Below are 20,145 nucleotides of genomic sequence, written 5' to 3' on the forward strand. Positions count from 1 at the left end.
CCAAAACACTAGCAAGACATAGAAGGGATGCTGGAGGGCAAACAGAGAGAGTAGTCTCCCAACTGCTGAGCTGACTATTCCCAGTTCCCTCCAACCTCCAGGCCTAACACTCCCATTCTGCTACCATCCACACCCTATTAAGATAATTGCTTTATAAATTTGTTCTGAAGAAATTCTTCCAAGAAATACATTTTAAAATATCTCGTCAAAGATTACAGAAAAAAATTGAGCAGAGAAAATGTTTTCCTCAGGTCAGCCATAACTCAGTCTCTGATTGGGAATTTATATAAAGAGACCAAAATACAAAGTATTAGTTATATTTTTTAATGTCATTGCTTAGAAAAGTGGGTCATACCTGCAACTGTCTTTTAAGTTTCAAAATGTCTTTCAAGATGTCTTTCTTAAATTTCAGTGCTATTCACTGGAATAAGACCAAGAAAAAGGCAATATAAACTTAATAAAACAAATTTATATTGGCTTCCCCTTCTGGGGAGATAATCCCAAAGAATGTTACACATATCCTTGAAAACCTAAACTGCATATAGGCCAACAAGAACAATCTCCATTATAGCCCCTTCCATGTCAGTTGATGTTTTTACTAAAAATTGGCCTTAAAGCTATTTAAAACTCTTCAGAACAGTTTGAGCATCTCTTGCTATTTTCTACAAATTCTTCCCTCTATCCTACCCAGAAGAATTATGGTACCTCTGGCTTAGGATCCTTTTCACAAGATGCTTATAAAGCTCCAGAGGGATTTTATTTAAGCTTATAATTCAGAATAAGTGAATCAAGGACAGATTGACAGTCCGAGTTAACATTGTATTAAGTGGGTCTAGTTTTTTTTTTTTAAACAGGCACGTTCATTATTATTAAAGCAAAACCACTTGACCATTCAGATCACATAAGTAATAAATTTAAATGCCCAGATAGGTTTGTAGCCCAAATCTTGGTCTATACAAAAGACCCACTGATCGAAAGTACAGTTTTCTTTCAGCTAAGTATCTCCTTGCTTAAATTGATTGATTAAGCAATTACATTTTGCATGTTGTACTGCAACTTTGTGCAAGATTGCTGCTCTGCTAATTGTAATATGAAAAAATGCTCATTGTAATTTAGAAGTTCATTTGAATTGCCACTTTGACTTATTTTAAAACAAATATAGCACTACATTTTACGGGGCGCGGGGTGGGGTTGGAGAAAAGGGAACTAACATTATTTGAACCTGTAATATGCCAGGCGATACATCTTTTTCTCTAAACATCCTCAGTCTAGGTCATATTTCTGTTTTATTGGTGAGAAAGCTGAGTGTTTTCTACCATTCTGAAGCCAGTGCTCTTTATTAATCTTATTCTAACAAGAGTGTAAATAAAAATAATGCATGTAATAAAAACCTAAGACAAAACTGAATTTTAGTGAAATATAGCAGAACCAATTGAAGAAAAGAATTTTTAAATGCGTTGCATACAGGAAAGCCTTCAAAGAGAACTCATCCTTTACCTTCACCTAAGCTGTCATGCTGGAGGAAAAACCTATAAATGCAATGAAGGTGGAGAAGCCTTTAGTCAAAGTATACACCTTGCTAGACCTCACAGGACTTATGCTAGAGATAAGCCTCATGAATATAAATGAATGTGGAAGAATCTTTACCTATGGCACATTCCTTATTAAATATCAAAGAATTCATCCCAAATAGAGACCTTATGGATGTAATGAACTTATTCAATCTCAGAGAATTTCTAGTAGATAAAAAAATGTTATGAATCTGGTAAATGTAGGCTCTTATAGCCAGGCTCTATTCTATATCTTAGTTCAAGCCTAAAGTCATCACCTTTAGGTGGTTTAATATATTCTGGAAAATATAATAAAACAGATCTTCATAGATCATGTGAAAAGTTCCACTACCTTTTAGAGGCTTTTGTGCCAATATTTGTAGCGGGGGGAAAAGGTATTTAAAATATGAGACCTCTGTTTCCTATGTTCATATTCTTAGTATTTTCATCAATCTATGATGAAATAATTTAACTTTTCATTCTGAATTCTAACACATATAAATTGAATGTTTTTCTTCCTTTTTCTGAAAGTGATTTTCCTTTTGCAAAAGAAAAAAAATGTGTAAAGTAAAAATTAAAAGTCTTCCAATGTGAATCTCACTCTTCACTGTTAAAATGTAGATGTGTTTTCTGGTATATATTCATTCAGAAATTTTTCTATAACTATACAAAAATACTCTCTAGAGTCACATTTTCCTTACTAAACTTGATTTTTTAAAACTTAACAATATATTATGAATGTCTCTTCTAGTCAGTTATTTCAGAAAGGCACTGTACCAATTTATCTATCTGCTGTACCAATTTATCTATCTGGACCTCTGTTGATAGTCAAAGAATATTGTGATAGATTTTTTTCTATGCTTGTTAAAGTATTTCTGAAAGAGAAATTTCTAAAAGAACAAAAAAGAAAATTAGAGAATCAGATATATACATATACATATATATGTAGATATGTAATTTTCATTTTGATAATTACTGCCAGATTGCCCTTTGAAGAATATTCGTCATTCTTTTTTGAGCTTATGAAAAAAGTATTTTTAATTTCAGCTTTATTGAGATACAATTGACATATAAAGTTGTAAGATATTTAAAGTGTACATCATGTTGATTTGATATACATAAACATTGTAAAATCTAGTTAGCTAACATATCTATCATCTCACTTTTTTTTTTTGGTTATAATATTTAAGTTTTACTCCTTCAGATCATTCTTTATTTTAATTTTTATTGGGGTATTGCTGATTTACACTATTGTGTTAGTTACAGGTATACAGCTAAATGAATCAGTTATACTTTTGTATCATTCTTAAAACTATTAAAGTGTGAGCTGATTAAAATGTAATTATATTCTCAAAGCATTCCAAAGCAGCTAATAGGGACGATTACCAGCTTTCCAGTTAAAAAAAACTTCTTTAAATTATTTTTGCTTACAAAAAGAATTCTCTTTTTGATACAAAAAGTAGAAAGACATACACTAAAATATAAATTAAATATTATTTTGCCCTTCTACCTCTAAGGAACAAAGTTGCCTTAAGGCATTTTATTGACTATTAAATTTTTTTGCGTATTCCAACTTTTCCCCATTCTATTATAAATAATAGATACCAATGTATTTATAATAAATAATGTAAAGAATGTGTTTTTGGAATTAGCCATCAAAGAATAAATATAAATTGCTATGTTGTAGAGAGTTCTTCCCTCTAGGCAGACATTCCTTCAAATGCAGCTCACAAAGAACCACATTTCCTTGGGGAAAATAATTTAAACTGTAGAGAAGTAACACTCCTTTTCAGGGAAATTGCAGTACCATCCAAGATATTGCTAAAACTATAGAGCTCTGTAAGTACCACTGCTGGACTCAAAGATTTGGTTATGTTCATGAACAAGATATGTAAATGAAAAATACAACATGCTAAATGAGACTATATAGCAAACAGATATGTCTTATAACTTATACTGTTTCTATATTATAGTATAGTTTGGATTTTATATATTTCTTAATGAGAAAATTAAAGCAGATTGGGAGGAGTGTCACGTATATTGGAGGTTGCAATTTTAGATGTCTAAGGAGGGCTTCACCGAGTCAGTGACATCATCATAAATATCTAAAGGAGATTAGGGAGTCAGCCATGCTGGTTGGGCAAGAATATTCTTTGCAGAAAGAACATCAGTACAAAATCTCTGAAATACTAGCATCTCTTGATTCAAATGGCATTTTCACGCCCATAAACATATACTGACAATCAAATTTGTCATAGTTCATAAAAATTTATATTGTCACAGAAAACAAAAAAAAAGATTTGGTTATATCATAATTTTACTTCATGTAATTATTATATTGAGAGAGTCAGAGACCATGACATTTTTGTAATTGGAAAAGATTACAACTTTGCAACCTGACGGAGAGGGATTCTGAAGTCCAGGCAGGTGTCTATCAGGTCCCTCAGTAGTTGATTCAGCTCTGGGACCCCCTCAAGGATACTTTGCCTCCAACTAAGCTCGAGCCAGTGTTTATACAAATTCATGAAAGAATGAGCTTGTGCCATAAGAAGCGCCTACTGAATTTTTAATGAATGAAAGATAATTTATTTAAAGCAGTGAGAATTTTATAAAGTGGTTTTTCAGATTTCTCTCCACTTTTTTCTTCAAAGCTGACTAAATTTTCTTTTTCCTTTTATTGTAATATATATTTGTATGTATCTTTGTATTTATTTATTTTATTGTATATATATTTGTAATATATTTATTTTAAAGAAAATAACCTCACTTTTGTTATCTTCATATATATTGGGAGAAATGAAAATTAGAATAAAATTGAATATGTTTTAAAAAAGATTAAAAAGAAATAATGCATCCTAAATCATGTCTCATATAGCCCTCTCTGTGGTAGAAGTCATGAAACCTATTCATTTAGATTAAAAGAGTTACTTAATTACAACTAATAAGAGAAAAAGACTGCTAATTTCATTTCTCACTTGAATAAAACGTTCTTTTAGTCTGTGACAATTCCATCTTTTCCAATTTAATCTTTCATTTTGAAAATACTCTAAAGCAGATGGATGCCTAAAAGGAGTCATCATATGCATCATTTATAACCTTAACTTCCTTTGTGGATCAGTAGACTAAGTGGCTTAATTGGGATAAATGGAGCAGGTAAAAGACCAATGAACCAGTGTGAAATTTTCTTGTATGAGTGGAGAGAGGTTCCTGGTATTTACAGTAGTCTAGTACTATTAGGAGCTGCTTTTCCTTAAATGATTGATATAATCTGTTAAAATACTAAAAAAAAAAAAAAATTAACATATTCTAAACATTTTGGTCTCAAACGGTTCAACATAATTGTCCTGGCACAGTACCCTTCTTAGAACTGCAACTACTAAAATAACAGTGAACTGAGAAACAGAATATCTGTCTCAATTTCAGAGCCAAACAGGCAGTTGGCCTTAGGTAAGCCACTTATGTCTGTGTGTCCCAGTTTCCTCTGTAGGCAAGTTAGTTGTGTGAAAAGCAATGTCCAAATTAGACATGAGCAGAGATAAATACTAAGGCGATACAAGAGTTTTAAAATAGTAAATAATTTTATTCTTTTCTGCATATTTAAATCTCATTACCTTTCTGAAAACTTGCTAGACTTTTGCCAGGTTGTTTGACTTTTTATTCTATAACTATTTTTAATGTGCAAAATACCATACAAGTATTTATAATGTTATGGTGCTATCTTTTATGATTTCCTGTTTCCTTAGTTCAAATTTGATCCCCAATCTCAACTGTTTAAGTGCTTTGAGGATAAAGGCTATTATGTAGCAGATAAACTATACATGTCATGCATGTTAAGTTGCTTCAGTTGTGTCTGACTCTTTGCAACCTTTGGACTGTATTCGCCAGGCTTCTCTGTCCACGGGATTCTCCAGGAAAGAATACTGGAGTGGGTTGCCATGGCCTCCTTCAGGGGATCTTCCAACCCAGGGATCAAACCCATGACTCCTAAAGCTCCTGCATTGCAGGCAGATGTCTTACCACAGAGCCACCAGAGAAGTCACACTATACATAGTGTTGATCAAATTTTTCTCCACAGAAAAACTGTAATAGTGAAAGGAATGTGTTTAAAACTTTGTTTAGGAGCTTCCCTGGTGGCTCAGTAGTAAAGAATCAGCCTGCAGTGCAGGAGACCTGGGCTTGATCCCTGGGTCAGGAAGATCCCCTGGAGAAGGAAATGGCAACCCACTCCAGTATTCTTACTTGGAAAATCCCATGGACAGAGAAGCCTGGTGGGCTACAGTCCATGGGGTTGCAAAGAGTCTGACATGACTGACCGACTAACACTTTCACTTTCATTTTCATTACCTAAAACCTGTAGTGCCACATCCTTCTTGTTGCTGTTCAGCTGCTAAGTCATGTCCAACTCTTTGCGACCCCATGGACTGCAGCAAACCAGGCTTCTCTGTCCTCCACTATCTCCCGAAATGTCCTCAAATTCACATCCGCTGAGTTGGTGATGCTGTCTAACCATCTCATCCTCCACTGCCCCCTTCTCCTTGGCCTTCAATCTTTCCCAGCATCAGGGTCTTTCTGGTGAGTCTGCTCTTCACATCAGGTGGCCAAAGTATTGGAGCTTCAGCTTCAGCACCAGACCTTCCAATGAATATTCAGGGTTGAATTTCCTTAGGTTTGACTGGTTTGATCTCCTTGCTGTCCAAGGAACTCTCAAGAGTATTCTCCAGCACCATGGTTCAGAAGCATCAATTCTTCAGTGCTAAGCTTTCTTTCTGGTCCAACTGAATGCAGAGTTCCAGAGAGTAGCAAGGAGAGATAAGACCTTCTTAAATGAACAATGCAAAGAGATAGAGGACAGTAATAGAAAGGGAAAGACTAGAGATATCTTCAAGAAAATTGGAGATACCACATCTTTATTTCAGAATTATTTATTACTAAGTAAATATTCCTCATTAAAAATAAAATGTTATACTCTATAAAGTTTTGGCTTAATATTCTAACTGTTAGTGTTTGTCATTTTTTTAAAGGTGGGACATCGTGGGAGCTGTCATTGGTACCGAATGTGGAACAATAGAATCAGGTTTATCACTGGTCTTCCTCAAAGATGGAGAGAGGAAAATATGTACCCCTTACCTGGACACTACTGGTTACGGGAACCTGAGGTTTTACTTTGTTATGGGTAGGTGCATTTTGAACAAATTTTATTGTTCGAAATAGGGCAAGTTCTAGACTATCACCTATTCCTGAGGAAGTAAGGTTGTTTGTTGTCTACACTATAAAATAAAAATTCATGGACTATGAGTACTACTGGTTCGGCAAAATTGGTGCTCACATCTGCCTCACACCAGCCCTGCTGGAACCATCCTGAACAGAAGTTAGTCTTGGTCTTACATGACTATACCTAAAGACAAAATGTCTTAAAACCTTCTTTCCACCCCTGCTGCAGTGGTCACAGCTGAAAAGACAATGAGAGAGAAGCTAAGAACAAAGTAACTCCTTTGTCCAAAACCTCTAGCCTCTCCAAAATACAGTCCACCAACTGAACCATTAGTTTTAAATGGATATCTCATCATTGCATGACTGTTTTGTTGTGGGCAGCTAAGAAAGAAACAAATTAATAATACTTTTTAATACTTTAATAATATTTTCTACTTTATAATATGGTGGTAAGCACAGAAAAAAAGTACTTATAAAGTGTTATTTTTCTTCAGATGATTGCAGAGCAAATAAATAGTTAAAAATTTAGAAAAATACCCAAGGAGGAATTAGGGGTTGAAATGTGTGTCCTCTCAAATTTATCATTTTTGTCAGCAAGAGCCACAGCTACATACTCTTTCACTGGATGTCATTCCAAAAATGTGAGTAGGTGTCACATGCCTTCTTTGTTGAATGACTGGAAAAGCACAGGCCACACCTGGAAGTGAAACAGGAAATAAACATCGTCTACCTTTGACCTTACTAGCAAAGATGATAATTCATCAGGACAAACAAGCCTCCCAAGTCTAGGCTTCTGCACTGGCTATTATTTCTCTCACATTCCTCACTTCCTACAGCTCAGAGTGGCAAAGCAAACTTCCAATTGTATCATGTTGTCAAATACATTGCCTGTGTGATGTTACCTCATTTCCAATAATGATCCATTTGATTACAAAGATATTGTGGATACAAACCATAATAATGTAATCTTCCTGCCATAAAGATATCCTCACCTTGATTCTGAAATGAGTTGTATAAAGACCCAGACATCAGTTTTTTAATTTTTTGAAATTTTTAAAGAGAATAAATTTTACTTTTTTCTTTTTAAGAAAGAAATTTTAGGAATGTAATAAATTAATTTCCTTTAAATAATTAGAATTCAAACTAGCTCTCAGTTTATTAAGACTGATTCCTGGGAAACCTTAAGAACCACTCCCCATCCAGCAAATTATAATAAACATTTAATATACCAGTCTAATTTAAATATTTTCCTTTTTTCATATTTTCATTTTTTATATAATATTTATGAATTCTTCATTTTTTCATAGTAAATTATGGTAAATCAACACAGTCCACTGCCTTTGTATAAGAGATTGTCATCTGTATATAATAGGTCAAGTTATCTTTAATTCTTTCTAGGACAAAGCAGATTATTAATGAATTGATTAAAATTACATTGACTCTGAGGAAACATTCACTTAAATGGGCCCAAAGTACATTATCCCCAATAAAAGCTCTCCATTCAATTAAAAAATTTAATGAATTCCTATTGAATATAGAACACTGAGCTAGTATACATGGAGACTACAGCTAGAGAAAATAATGCCACCTAAATCACAGAGGTGCTGATCTGGGAGTTGCAGAGTCCTAAAATGGTGTCTAATAAATAATTAAGACTCAATGTATTTTTGCTTTTATGTGTAAAAAAATTACTTTCAGTCTTTGCCCACAAGTAACATCTAACTTTGAAAGAGATTGCAATTGGGCTGTAATGGAATGAAAATGTTCAGTTCAGTTCAGTCGCTCAGTCGTGTCCGACTCTTTGTGACCCCGTGAATTGCAGCACGCCAGGCCTCCCTGTCCATCACCAACTCCCGGAGTTGAATCAAACTCCTCTCCTGCCCATCGAGTCGGTGATGCCATCCAGCCATCTCATCCTCTGTCATCCCCTCCCCCTCGTGCCCCCAATCCCTCCCAGCATCAGGGTCTTTTCCAATGAGTCAACTCTTCGCAAGAGGTGACCAAAGTACTGGAGTTTCAGCTTCAGCATCAGTCCTTCCAATGAACACCCAGGACTGATCTCCTTTAGGATGGACTGCTTGGATCTCCTTGCAATCCAATGGACTTTTTACAGAAGTGCAAAGGAAGATCTGAATATTGCCATGGAGATGGGATTAGGGTACAGCTTTGTGAAATAGATGGTATTTGAACTAGGCCTTGAAGATTTAAGCTAAGCCAGCATTTTGAGCAAAAGCACAAATATAAAGGTACATGACGCATTTAGAGCTGGTTGATTTTCCCAGGATAGTTGAATGGAAAGACATAAACTGGAACTAGAATGCTGAACTGAAGCCAAAAGGCGACTGAGTTTAATATCATACTGAAGAATTTGGATTCTCTTACTCTAGGCAACATGGAGATGTCAGGTAATTTCTGTCAGTTCTATAAAATATTCTCATCTTTGTATTAAAAATGTAATTCTGGCATAGTGTGAAGGAAAGACTGAAACAATCAGAAATTAGAAAATAGAATACCAAGTAGGATAGGGTTGCCAGATTTATTGGGGGGTCATTATGAACAAAGCTAGTGGAGGTGATCGAATTCCAGTTGAGCTATATAAAATCCTGAAAGATGATGCTGTGAAAGTGCTGCACTCAATATGCCAGCAAATTTGGAAAACTCAGCAGTGGCCACAGGACTGGAAAAGGTCAGTTTTCATTCCAATCCCAAAGAAAGGCAATGCCAAAGAATGCTCCAACTACTGCACAATTGCACACATCTCACACTCTAGTGAAGTAATGCTCAAAATTCTCCAAGCCAGGCTTCAGCAATACGTGAACCATGAACTTCCAGATGTTCCAGCTGGTTTTAGAAAAGGCAGAGGAACCAGAGATCAAATTGCCAACGTCCACTGGATCATCAAAAAAGCAAGAGAGTTCCAGAAAAGCCATCTATTTCTGCTTTACCTACTATGCCAAAGCCTTTGACTGTGTGGATCACAATAACTGTGGAAAATTCTGAAAGAGATGGGAATACCAGACCACCTGACCTCTCTCTTGAGAAAGCTGTATGCAGGTCAGGAAGCAGCAGTTAGAACTGGACATGGAACAACAGGCTGGTTCCAAATAGGAAAAGGAGTACAACAAGGCTGTATATTGTCACCCTGCTTATTTAACTTACATGCAGAGTACATAATGAGAAACGCTGGGCTGGATGAAGCACAAGCTGGAATCAAGATTGCCAAGAGAAATATCAATAACCTGAGATATGCAGATGACACCACCCTTATGGCAGAAAGTAGAGGAACTAAAAAGCCTCTTGATGAAAGTGAAGAAGAAGAGTGAAAAAGTTGGCTTAAAGCTCAACATTCAGAAAACTAAGATCACAGCATCTGGTCCCATCACTTCATGGCAAATAGATGGGAAAACAGTGGAAACAGTGGCTGACTTTATTTTTCTGGGCTCCAAAACACTGCAGATGGTGATTGCAACCATGAAATTAAAAGACGCCTGCTCCTTGGAAGAAAAGTTATGACCAACCTAGACAGCATATTAAAAAGCAGAGACATTACTTTGTCAGCAAATATCCGTCTAGTCAAGGCTATGGTTTTTCCAGTGGTCATATATGGATGTGAGAGTTGGACTATAAGGAAAGCTGAGTGTGGAAGAATTGATGCTTTTGAACTGTGGTGTTGGAGAAGACTCTTGAGAGTCCCTTGGACTGCAAGGAGATCCAAGCAGTCCATCCTAAAGGAGATCAGTCCTGGGTGTTCATTGGAAGGACTGATGCTGAAGCTGAAACTCCAATACTCTGGCCACCTGATGCGAAGAGCTGACTCATTTGAAAAGACCATGATGCTGGGAAGATTGAGGGCAGGAGGAGAAGGGGATGACAGAGGATGAGATGGTTGGATGGCATCACCGACTCAATGGACATGGGTTTGGGTGGACTTTGGGAGTTGGTGATGGACAGGGAGGCCTGGCGTGCTGCGGTTCATGGAGTCACAAAGAGTCGGACACAATTGAGTGACTGAACTGAGACTGAGACTGAGAGACTTATTTAAATTTGAATTTCAGATAAACAACAAGTAGCTTTTTGTGTAGGGATTGGTCATACAAAGTATTTTAGCTTGCAGCCCTAAATTTTGAAGGCTATTGTACTGATCCGAGCATGAAAGAAATTACATGATGGTGGCAATAATGTGAAGGAGGAACAGAGATAGAATAACTGGAGAAGAGCCAACTGAAGTTCATGCTCAGCTGACTGGGGATGGTGAGAGCAGTATTGGAGTGGACACAGATTTCTCTGTAGGATGACTGGAAGAATGGCCATTTCCCAAAATTGCTGTTTTCTTTGTTGTTGTTGTTGTTGTTGTTTTTATTTTTCCCATTTTTTTATTAGTTGGAGGCTAATTACTTTACAATATTGTAGTGGTTTTTGCCATACATTGACATGAATCAGCCATGGATTTACATGTATTCCCCATCCTGATCTCCCCTCCCACCTCCCTCTCCACCCGATCCCTCTGAGTCTTCCCAGTGCACCAGCCCCGAGCACTTGTCTCATGCATCCAACCTGGGCTGGTGATCTGTTTCACCCTTGATAATATATATGTTTTGATGCTGTTCTCTCAGAACATCCCACCCTCGCCTTCTCCCACAGAGTCCAAAATTCTGTTCTGTACATCTGTGTCTCTTTTTCTGTTTTGCATATAGGGTTATCGTTACCATCTTTCTAAATTTCATATATATGTGTTAGTATACTGTATTGGTCATAATCTTTCTGGCTTACTTCACTCTGTATAATGGGCTCCAGTTTCATCCATCTCATTAGAACTGATTCAAATGAATTCTTTTTAATGGCTGAGTAATATTCCATGGTGTATATGTACCACAGCTTCCTTATCCATTCGTCTGCTGGTGGACATCTAGGTTGCTTCCATGTCCTGGCTATTATAAACAGTGCTGCGATTAACATCAGGGTGCACGTGTCTCTTTCAGATCTGGTTTCCTCAGTGTATATGCCCAGAAGTGGGATTGCTGGGTCATATGGCAGTTCTATTTCCAGTTTTTTAAGAGATCTCCACACTGTTCTCCATAGTGGCTGTACTAGTTTGCATTCCCACCAACAGTGTAAGAGGGTTCCCTTTTCTCCACACCCTCTTCCAGCATTTGTTGCTTGTAGACTTTTGGATAGCAGCCATCCTGACTGGCGTGTAATGATACCTCATTGTGGTTTTGATTTGCATTTCTCTGATAATGAGTGATGTTGAGCATCTTTTCATGTGTTTGTTAGCCATCTGTATGTCTTCTTTGGAGAAATGTCTGTTTAGTTCTTTGGCCCATTTTTTGATTGGGTCATTTGTTTTTCTGGAATTGAGCTGCAGGAGTTGCTTGTATATTTTTGAGATTAATCCTTTGTCTCTTGCTTTGTTTGCTATAATTTTCTCCCAATCTGAGATCTGTCTTTTCACCTTGCATATAGTTTCCTTTGTTGTGCAAAAGCTTTTAAGTTTCATTAGGTCCTATTTGTTTATTTTTGCTTTTATTTCCAATATTCTGGGAGGTGGGTCATAGAAGATCCTGCTGTGATTTATGTCAGAGAGTGTTTTACCTATGTTCTCCTCTAGGAGTTTTATAGTTTCTGTTCTTACATTTAGAGCTTTAATCCATTTTGAGTTTATTTTTGTGTATGGTGTTCTAGTTTCATTCTTTTACACATGGTTGACCAGTTTTCCCAGGACCACTTGTTAAAGAGGTTGTCTTTTTTCCATTGTATATTCTTGCCTCCTTTGTCAAAGATAAGATGTCCATCGGTTCGTGGGTTTATCTCTGGGCTTTCTATTCTGTTCCATTGATCTATATTTCTGTCTTTGTGCCAGTACCATACTGTCTTGATGACTGTGGCTTTGTAGTGTAGTCTGAAGTCAGGCAGGTTGATTCCTCCAGTTCCATTCTTCTTTCTCAAGATTGCTTTGGCTATTTGAGGTTTTTTGCATTTCCATACAAATTGTGAAATTATTTGTTCTAGTTCTGTGAAAAATATCATTGGTAGCTTGATAGGGATTGCACTGAATCTATAGACTGCTTTGGGTAGTATGGTCATTTTGTCAATATTGATTCTTCCAATCCATGAACACAGCATATTTCTCCGTTTGTGTCCTCTTTGATTTCTTTCATCAGTGTTTTATAGTTTTCTATGTATAGGTCTTTTGTTTCTTTAGGTAGATATATTCCTAAGTATTTTATTCTTTTTGTTGCAGTGGTGAATGGTATTGTCTCCTTAATTTCTCTTTCTGTTTTCTCATTGCTAGTGTATAGGAATGCAAGGGATTTCTGTGTGTTAATTTTGTATCCTGCAACTTTACTATATCCGTTGATTAGCTCTAGTAATTTTCTGGTTGAGTCTTTAGGGTTTTCTATGTAGAGGATCATGTCATCTGCAAACAGAGAGAAGTTCACTTCTTCTTTTCCTATCTGGATTCCTTTCACTTCTTTTTCTGCTCTGATTGCTGTGGCCAAAGCTTCCAAAAAATAATAATAATTATGATAATGAGAAAATGTGGAGTAGAGGGTTTTATATTATTAGATATGTTGAGGTTGGGGGTTCTGAAAGGCCATATAAGCACAGAAATTCTACTCAGGGTCTAAATCAGATTTGAAAGTTGTCAGCACGCAGGTGATAACTGGAGCCACTGAAGTCACTGTGCTCTCCCAGGCCGGAGAGAGTAGGACGTGAAAACTCTGTAGGGAGAGCCCTCGTCTAGGTGTAGGTAGAAAGACAAGGAGAGACAAAGTATACTGAGAAAAAGCATAAGGAAATGCAGGAGGAGGACATGATTCTGTGCTACAAGAGGAGCGGGAGAGAGTGGTTCAGGGGTGGGATGACTGGGAGGTGATCAGCAGTGGAGGAATGCCACAGAGACAAAAGGCAGCCAAGACGGACGAAGAGCCCACCTGTGATTCCTCATGGTGTGGTGCCTGGGAAGCCAAAGTATATAGAGTTAAGAGAAATGGAGATGGCTCACCGACAGAGAACTGCTCTTTCGAGAAGTTCATCAGTAAACACATGGAATGGGGTCTGATCTTTAGGAGAAGGTAGAATCCAGCAAAGGTGTGTTTAGGTTAGGATAGGGTAGGATAGGATAGGACAGGATGACAGCAGGATAGGTAGGATAAGACTGGATACTATGGAAAAAGACGTTAAAACTTTGGTGAAAGTGAAAGTGTTAGTCACTCAGTCATGTCTGACTCTTTGCAACCCCATGTAGCTCAACAGGCTCCTCTGCCCATGGGATTCTCCCAGTAAGAATGCTGCAGTGGGTTGCCATTCCCTTTCCCAGGGGATCTTCCCCCAGGTTGTCCGCATTACAGGTGGATTGTTTACCATCTGAACCACTAGAAAAGAATGTGGGAAGAGATTTAATATATGGTAGACAGTTTATAAGTAACCCCTCACTAAGTATTGTGCCTTAGGAAAATCAGTGGCCGATTGTTAATCTAGAACAGATCACATTCCCTTCTTCTCAGACACTGCCGATGTGTCCTTCCTGGTTTCATCCTTTGGCTCATATCAATCTGCTATGACTACTATTTCTGGAAAATTTGCTCAACTTTTTAAGTTTGGTTCACGGTCTGTTTTCTTTATTCACACATTCATTTATATAACACAAATTCATTGAGGACTAGTATCCAGCACTGTTTTTAGAGCCAGAATGCAGTGATCATGACAAAAGTAATCTAATATACATCATTCGTTTGAGGTTTTTTAATTTTATTTATTATTTCTTCAATAAATACTTACTAAGCATCTCCTATATATCCCACTCTCTTATTCTACACTTGTATTTCTTTTCTCTGAATTTTGGCTGCAGTTATGGCAACACAACACGCTTGATTGCTAATTATCATTCTTTCACGTATGTTATTAGTTACTTGCCAAATTACAGACTTTTTGAGGTCAGGGCTCAATTGAACCTTCAGGTCCAATATCCTGCACACAGTAAATAACAAAACCACTTTCTTAATGTAAAAAAAAAAAAAGAAAAGTCTTAAAAAGCTATTAATACTTAAAACAGGATTTAAAATATTTTAAAACTAACTGTCCATCTAGTTTCTATTGAAATCTTCTGTACTTTAATTGCTGTACAAAATGCCTCTTGAGTCATACCTTTCCACAATACATCAAAGTGAATGAAGCTGAAGAAGAATCTGTATCTTTCTGAAGGAGCTGCTGTCACTGAAACTTCACAGAACTGATAAATTGCCCCCAGAGGGATCTTTCAGATAAAGTCTGTCATCATTTTAAAGTCTTGGCTCCTTTTGGACTTTCTTCTTCTGTCATTCTGGGCTGGATGAAACTCCCACGTGGGTTTCTATTCTCTCTGAAAGGCAGATGCAGTTCACGAACTGTTCTTGAGAGCAGAGAGGGTTTACAGGGAACAAATTAATGAAATTAGAGAGAACTGATGGTTCAGTTCCTGTGTCTCTAGATGTGGTGCTTTAAACCCATAATGCCTGTGACCTTTCACCTCTTTTGTTCTTTTTGGTAAGTCTTTTATATTGGCTCAACAACCAGTTTTTAAGAAGATAATTTAGTTTTCATATAGCTCTTTCCCCCTACCTGCCGAGACTATCCTATAGAATGGCTTGGTTAACTGTACTTACTATAACCTTGAAGTGTGCAATAATATGCAAAAACATAATATCAGATGCCAAAATCATAATCTTCTCTTTACAGGTTGTTGCCCTTGAACAATAAACATCTTTTAGAATGAGGTCTACATTATCACTATATCTGGCTTCTCTATTCTCAGTTCAGATTACTTAGTTCAGTAAATATTTGTTATATGGCAAGTTGCATATGTCTAACAGATGTAACATGCCAAATTTAACAAATACAAATACTCGAGTTTCTTCTGTTATCATGTACTTTTTATACTGGTCTTTGGGATTTCCCAGGCAAGAATACTGGAGTGGGTTGTCATTTCCTTCTCCAGGGGATCTTCCCGACCCAGGGATTGAATCCAGGGCTCCCGCATTGCAGGCAGATTTTTTTGCCGTCGGAGCCACCAGGGAAGCCCCACACTTGCTTACATACACTGAAGTTACGTATGCCTGACATGTAAGTTACATGTGTCTTACATGTAAGTTATGTATGTCTGACATGTAAGTTACATATGACAAATGTAGTGTGCCAGATTTAACAAATACCAACACCCAAGTTACTTCTGTTATCATCTTCTTTCTTATACTGGTCAGGTTCTAACTTTCTTACTTAACATCACTTTCAGTAATTTCTATCCATGATCAGATCCCAGTTATCCAGGTTGAATTTAACCCAGGCATTTGCAATAAATGACACTTTATTTATTTATACAGATGATGAGTCTCATCCATTATTTATTGACTTTACTAGATTAACTCTTAAAGGGTAATCTTATTCTGGAGTTTTTGAGTTTGCTTTTTGTGTCACTGTAGAATAGTAGGGACAAAAATTTCCTGTAGATAAAAATTAAGATTAATAGTGGTTGATTTAAGAACTGGAAGAGATTTGTCTTGAAAGATAATAATAATAAAATTAGAAATTAATATTATAAATTTTGGACCTTAGGGCTAGAATGTTTGCCAGGAAATCTGTGTCACCACTCCTGCTATTTTGTTTGGTGTTGTTATGAAGGATAATGGTGGGCGGGGAGAAGTTTCTGGTTAGACAAGTAATCCTTTAAAATCCAGGTTAAGCAGACAGTTGATAGAAGCCACAATAATAAGGGTTATTGGCCCAATGATAGTGAAAGGAATAGAGGGTCAAAGTTTAAAACTTAACATCAACTCCTCGTTCTTCCACCAACTAGTTAAATGATCTTCAGTTTCAGGTACTTGCACGATTAATTCAGTTGCATCATCAGAATAATCTTAATCATCTCTCAAAGTCTAACTTTATATCGTTTCATATGACTGTGAAGTAGTGTGATAGGGAATAAACTACTCTATATGTCTTCAAACAACCAAATGAGGTACCAAAAGTAAAAATGTAAAATGAGTTGCATCTAAAATACAAATACCTAATATGTACTAAAATATTAAAGGTACTACATGCAACCATTTAAGTAACACTACTTCAGTAATCCTTGATTCAGTGACTCACCACACTTTTTTAAAATCATAATCAATAGTTTCTGAACTTTGATCACAAAGACCTCAAATATAAGAAAGTAACGGTTTATTAAAAAGCAGAGCACATTTATTTAATGACGGTTAAAATATGGACCTATAGTCACAGTTTGTTGCAGACTGTTATTTGGGTAATCTCATTACCCAAATAATAGTAAATAATTACTTTGGTAAATAGTTTGGTAAATAGTTACTTTAGTCTTCAAAAATGTCAAGTTTTTGATCTTTAGCATGGCTTATCTGAACTGTCTACATAAATTATTTCTTTGGATCTGGTTAATTTGTTCAGGGTCATTCTTAAGTGACATCTGGGTTTTAGAATTATTTTTTTTATTCTAATATTTAACACTATATTTGATATGCTCCTGGGTGCAAATTGGTACTAACACTTAAAATTTTGTGTGCAGGCGGGATTTGTGATCCTGGAGACTCTCATGAAAATGATGTTGCCCTGTATGCGAAAACTGAAGGAAGAAAAGAACACATTACGTTGGATACTCTTTCCTATTCCTCATACAAGGTACACATGCCAATCTGTGTGTCAGATGGCCCCACCCCAGTTCAAGTCAAAACCGTGAAGACTCTGCTAAATGCAGAGGATGAATCTCTCTTCTGGTAGTCCAGGAAGTTGCCACATTTCTTTAAAAGTGACATAGACGTTATTTTAGCATTCACTTTTTTCCTGATATAAACAAAAAGGTGAGATTTTATCAGAAAGATTGAATTACAGCCCATCAGAGGCAATAAGGTGGAGCCCAGTGAGCTAACAATTATTCTTGTCCCTAAGAAAACTCTTAACAGTGACCCTACCTGTGCAGCCTCACAGACTTGCTATCAGGCATAGTGAGTATTAATCCAGCATTTGCAATTTCCTCAGCAAAAGACATGGTAGAAGTATTTGCTAAATCGCTTCAGTCGTGTCCGACTCCATGTGACCCTATGTGCTGCAGCCCGCCAGGCTCCTCTGTCCGTGGGGATTCTCCAGGCAAGAATACTGGAGTGGGTTGCCATGCCCTCCTCCAGGAGATCTTCCTGACCCAGAGATCAAACTCCCGTCTCTTATGCATTGGCAGGCAGGTTCTTTACCACTAGTGCCACCTGGGAAGACCCAGTAGAAGTATAGATTGTTACCACCTTTGCTTTTTTCTCTTTGCTAATTTGAGTCAAAGAGCCAGTACTTCAAAAAGCTTAAACAAAGCCAGCATCTAGCATCTCATAGTTGAAGTCAGGAAGACAGAAGATAAACATCAAGGCTAGATGGGTAACAACAAAGAAAGTATCCAACATACCCCACATGCTAGGTTCACCCAAATTATACCATTTGGAATTTTATTAATGGATGATTTTTCCAGCTATGACTAGGTAGGGTTATACTTGCGCTGGTCAGCTGCATGCCTCAGACCAAATCAATTATGTAAGTTATCATGGATTAACTCATTGGCTATGGATGTTTCTGCTTAGAGTCCTATTTTTGGAATACCTGGTTTGGCAAAGAATGTATATTACTTGAATACACTTTAAAAGAAGATTGATTAATGTCAAATTGCCTTTGTCTAGTGCAAAGGTAGATAAAATGGATACATAAGCTTTGATAACTTTAAAGACCTTAAGCCAATTTATCTTCAGGTAGAGAGAGTCTGACCAGTCACACACGGAGTTTCAGCTGTCTGCAAAGGAGGAATTCTGAGTGATTAAAATGAGTATCCCCTAAGCACAGCATCTTTGATGTGAAATAACAAGTGAAATAAGCAGAATATTGCTTGGTGCTTAATAAATGGCAGTTGTATACATAGTAATTGTAAGTTGAATCTTAAGAGAATTCACACTGATTCCCACAAGGAAGATTATGAGTGATTTTGGTTTCCTTTGTTTTGAAGGTTCCATCTTTGGTTTCTGTAGTCATCAATCCTGATCTTCAGACTCCTGCTACCAAATTTTGTCTCAGGCAAAAGAACCATCAAGGACATAACAGGAATGTCTGGGCCGTAGATTTTTTCCACGTCTTACCTGTTCTCCCTTCTACAATGTCTCACATGATACAGTTTTCTATTAATCTGGGATGTGGAACACAGCAGCCTGGGAACAGGTAGGAAGCCACATTCTGTGTGTGTGGACAAATTAACAATGAACACGTGAACTTGGCTATCCAATCAGAGCAACTTCTTAGTAAGTTGTCACCTGAACTTTTAATAAAGTATCTATTAGTAAAATACAAACTTCCCCCCAAGGTAAAAAGAAAATTTCTTTAAATAATATGTATGATTAGATAGATTTTAAGTAGAAATGACTTTATTCTAAGAAGTTGATCTTAGGTGTCAACGGTGTTTGGATTAGCTCTGGTAGTCACCCATTCCAACAGTTTGCTGAGAGAGAAGAAAAAACAAATAACTGAAAAAAAGTTTGACCCCATGTAGTTTAGTGACCCCCTAATAATAGACACAGAAATCAACTAGCACTTCAAGAGCTATGAATTCTGTTTTATTTGCTGAAGTGTTGCTCTTATCCTTTCTAAGGATTTTGTCAGTCTCACGTTCACAGGATGCGGTAGCAGTGTGAGACATGGTAATTGCCTTGCCATCTATCAAATTCAGGAGCACAATCTCAAGTTACCATTTGCTGTCTTTAAAACATCGTTCATTTCTATTAGCAGTAATTTAACTGCTGCACTTTGAAGGCTGGCCAGATTTCAGTGGAGGGGAAAACAGTCACTTCGGAAACAGCATCTTAAATTTTTTTACACTAGTTCTACAGATGTTTAATATACTTCTCCAGAAATGAGTCATTTAATTTCATCTGTTATCTTTGCCCCGTTTTGTTATTCTTATTCTGGTGTGATCAGTATCAGCTTAGAGTTTTCTACCAACCATGGGCGTTCCTGGTCGCTACTCCACACTGAATGTTTGCCTGAGATCTGTGCCGGACCCCACCTCCCTCACAGCACTATTTACTCCTCTGAAAACTATAGTGGGTGAGTGAACTCTAACATAGCAAGAGATTTGAATCCATGTTGCAGACTCAAAATCAGTAAGTAAGCCTGAGATTAGTGTTTTTGGCATACTAGGTAAGAAAGCTGCCTTCTCCTTCTCATCTGATTTAGGAGTGATCTCATTTTTTTTTAAAGTAACTTTTGTAAATCTGATGCATGATCACAATTTGTAGAGAGTCATTCATTCTTTAGGTATTAAGCTTTTATATTTTGGATTGCATAAATTTAAACTCTATATAGTGACCTC

General features: G+C 36.8%; 1 protein-coding gene across 3 annotated transcripts in view; it reads left to right on the forward strand.

Annotated features, from left to right (window-relative positions):
• RELN (reelin) overlaps positions 1-20,145 on the forward strand; it is a 534,275-nt gene that overhangs the window by 328,602 nt on the left and 185,528 nt on the right. For all 3 annotated transcript variants that reach the window (XM_070469617.1, XM_070469611.1, XM_070469614.1), the window contains exons 12-15: positions 6,572-6,723; positions 17,320-17,432; positions 18,790-18,998; positions 19,752-19,880. In XM_070469617.1, the coding sequence (XP_070325718.1) occupies positions 6,572-6,723; positions 17,320-17,432; positions 18,790-18,998; positions 19,752-19,880 (603 nt within the window). The remainder of the gene's footprint in view (positions 1-6,571; positions 6,724-17,319; positions 17,433-18,789; positions 18,999-19,751; positions 19,881-20,145) is intronic.

The sequence above is a fragment of the Odocoileus virginianus genome, chromosome 1, assembly GCF_023699985.2.
Source record: "Odocoileus virginianus isolate 20LAN1187 ecotype Illinois chromosome 1, Ovbor_1.2, whole genome shotgun sequence".
Lineage (NCBI taxonomy): Eukaryota > Metazoa > Chordata > Mammalia > Artiodactyla > Cervidae > Odocoileus > Odocoileus virginianus.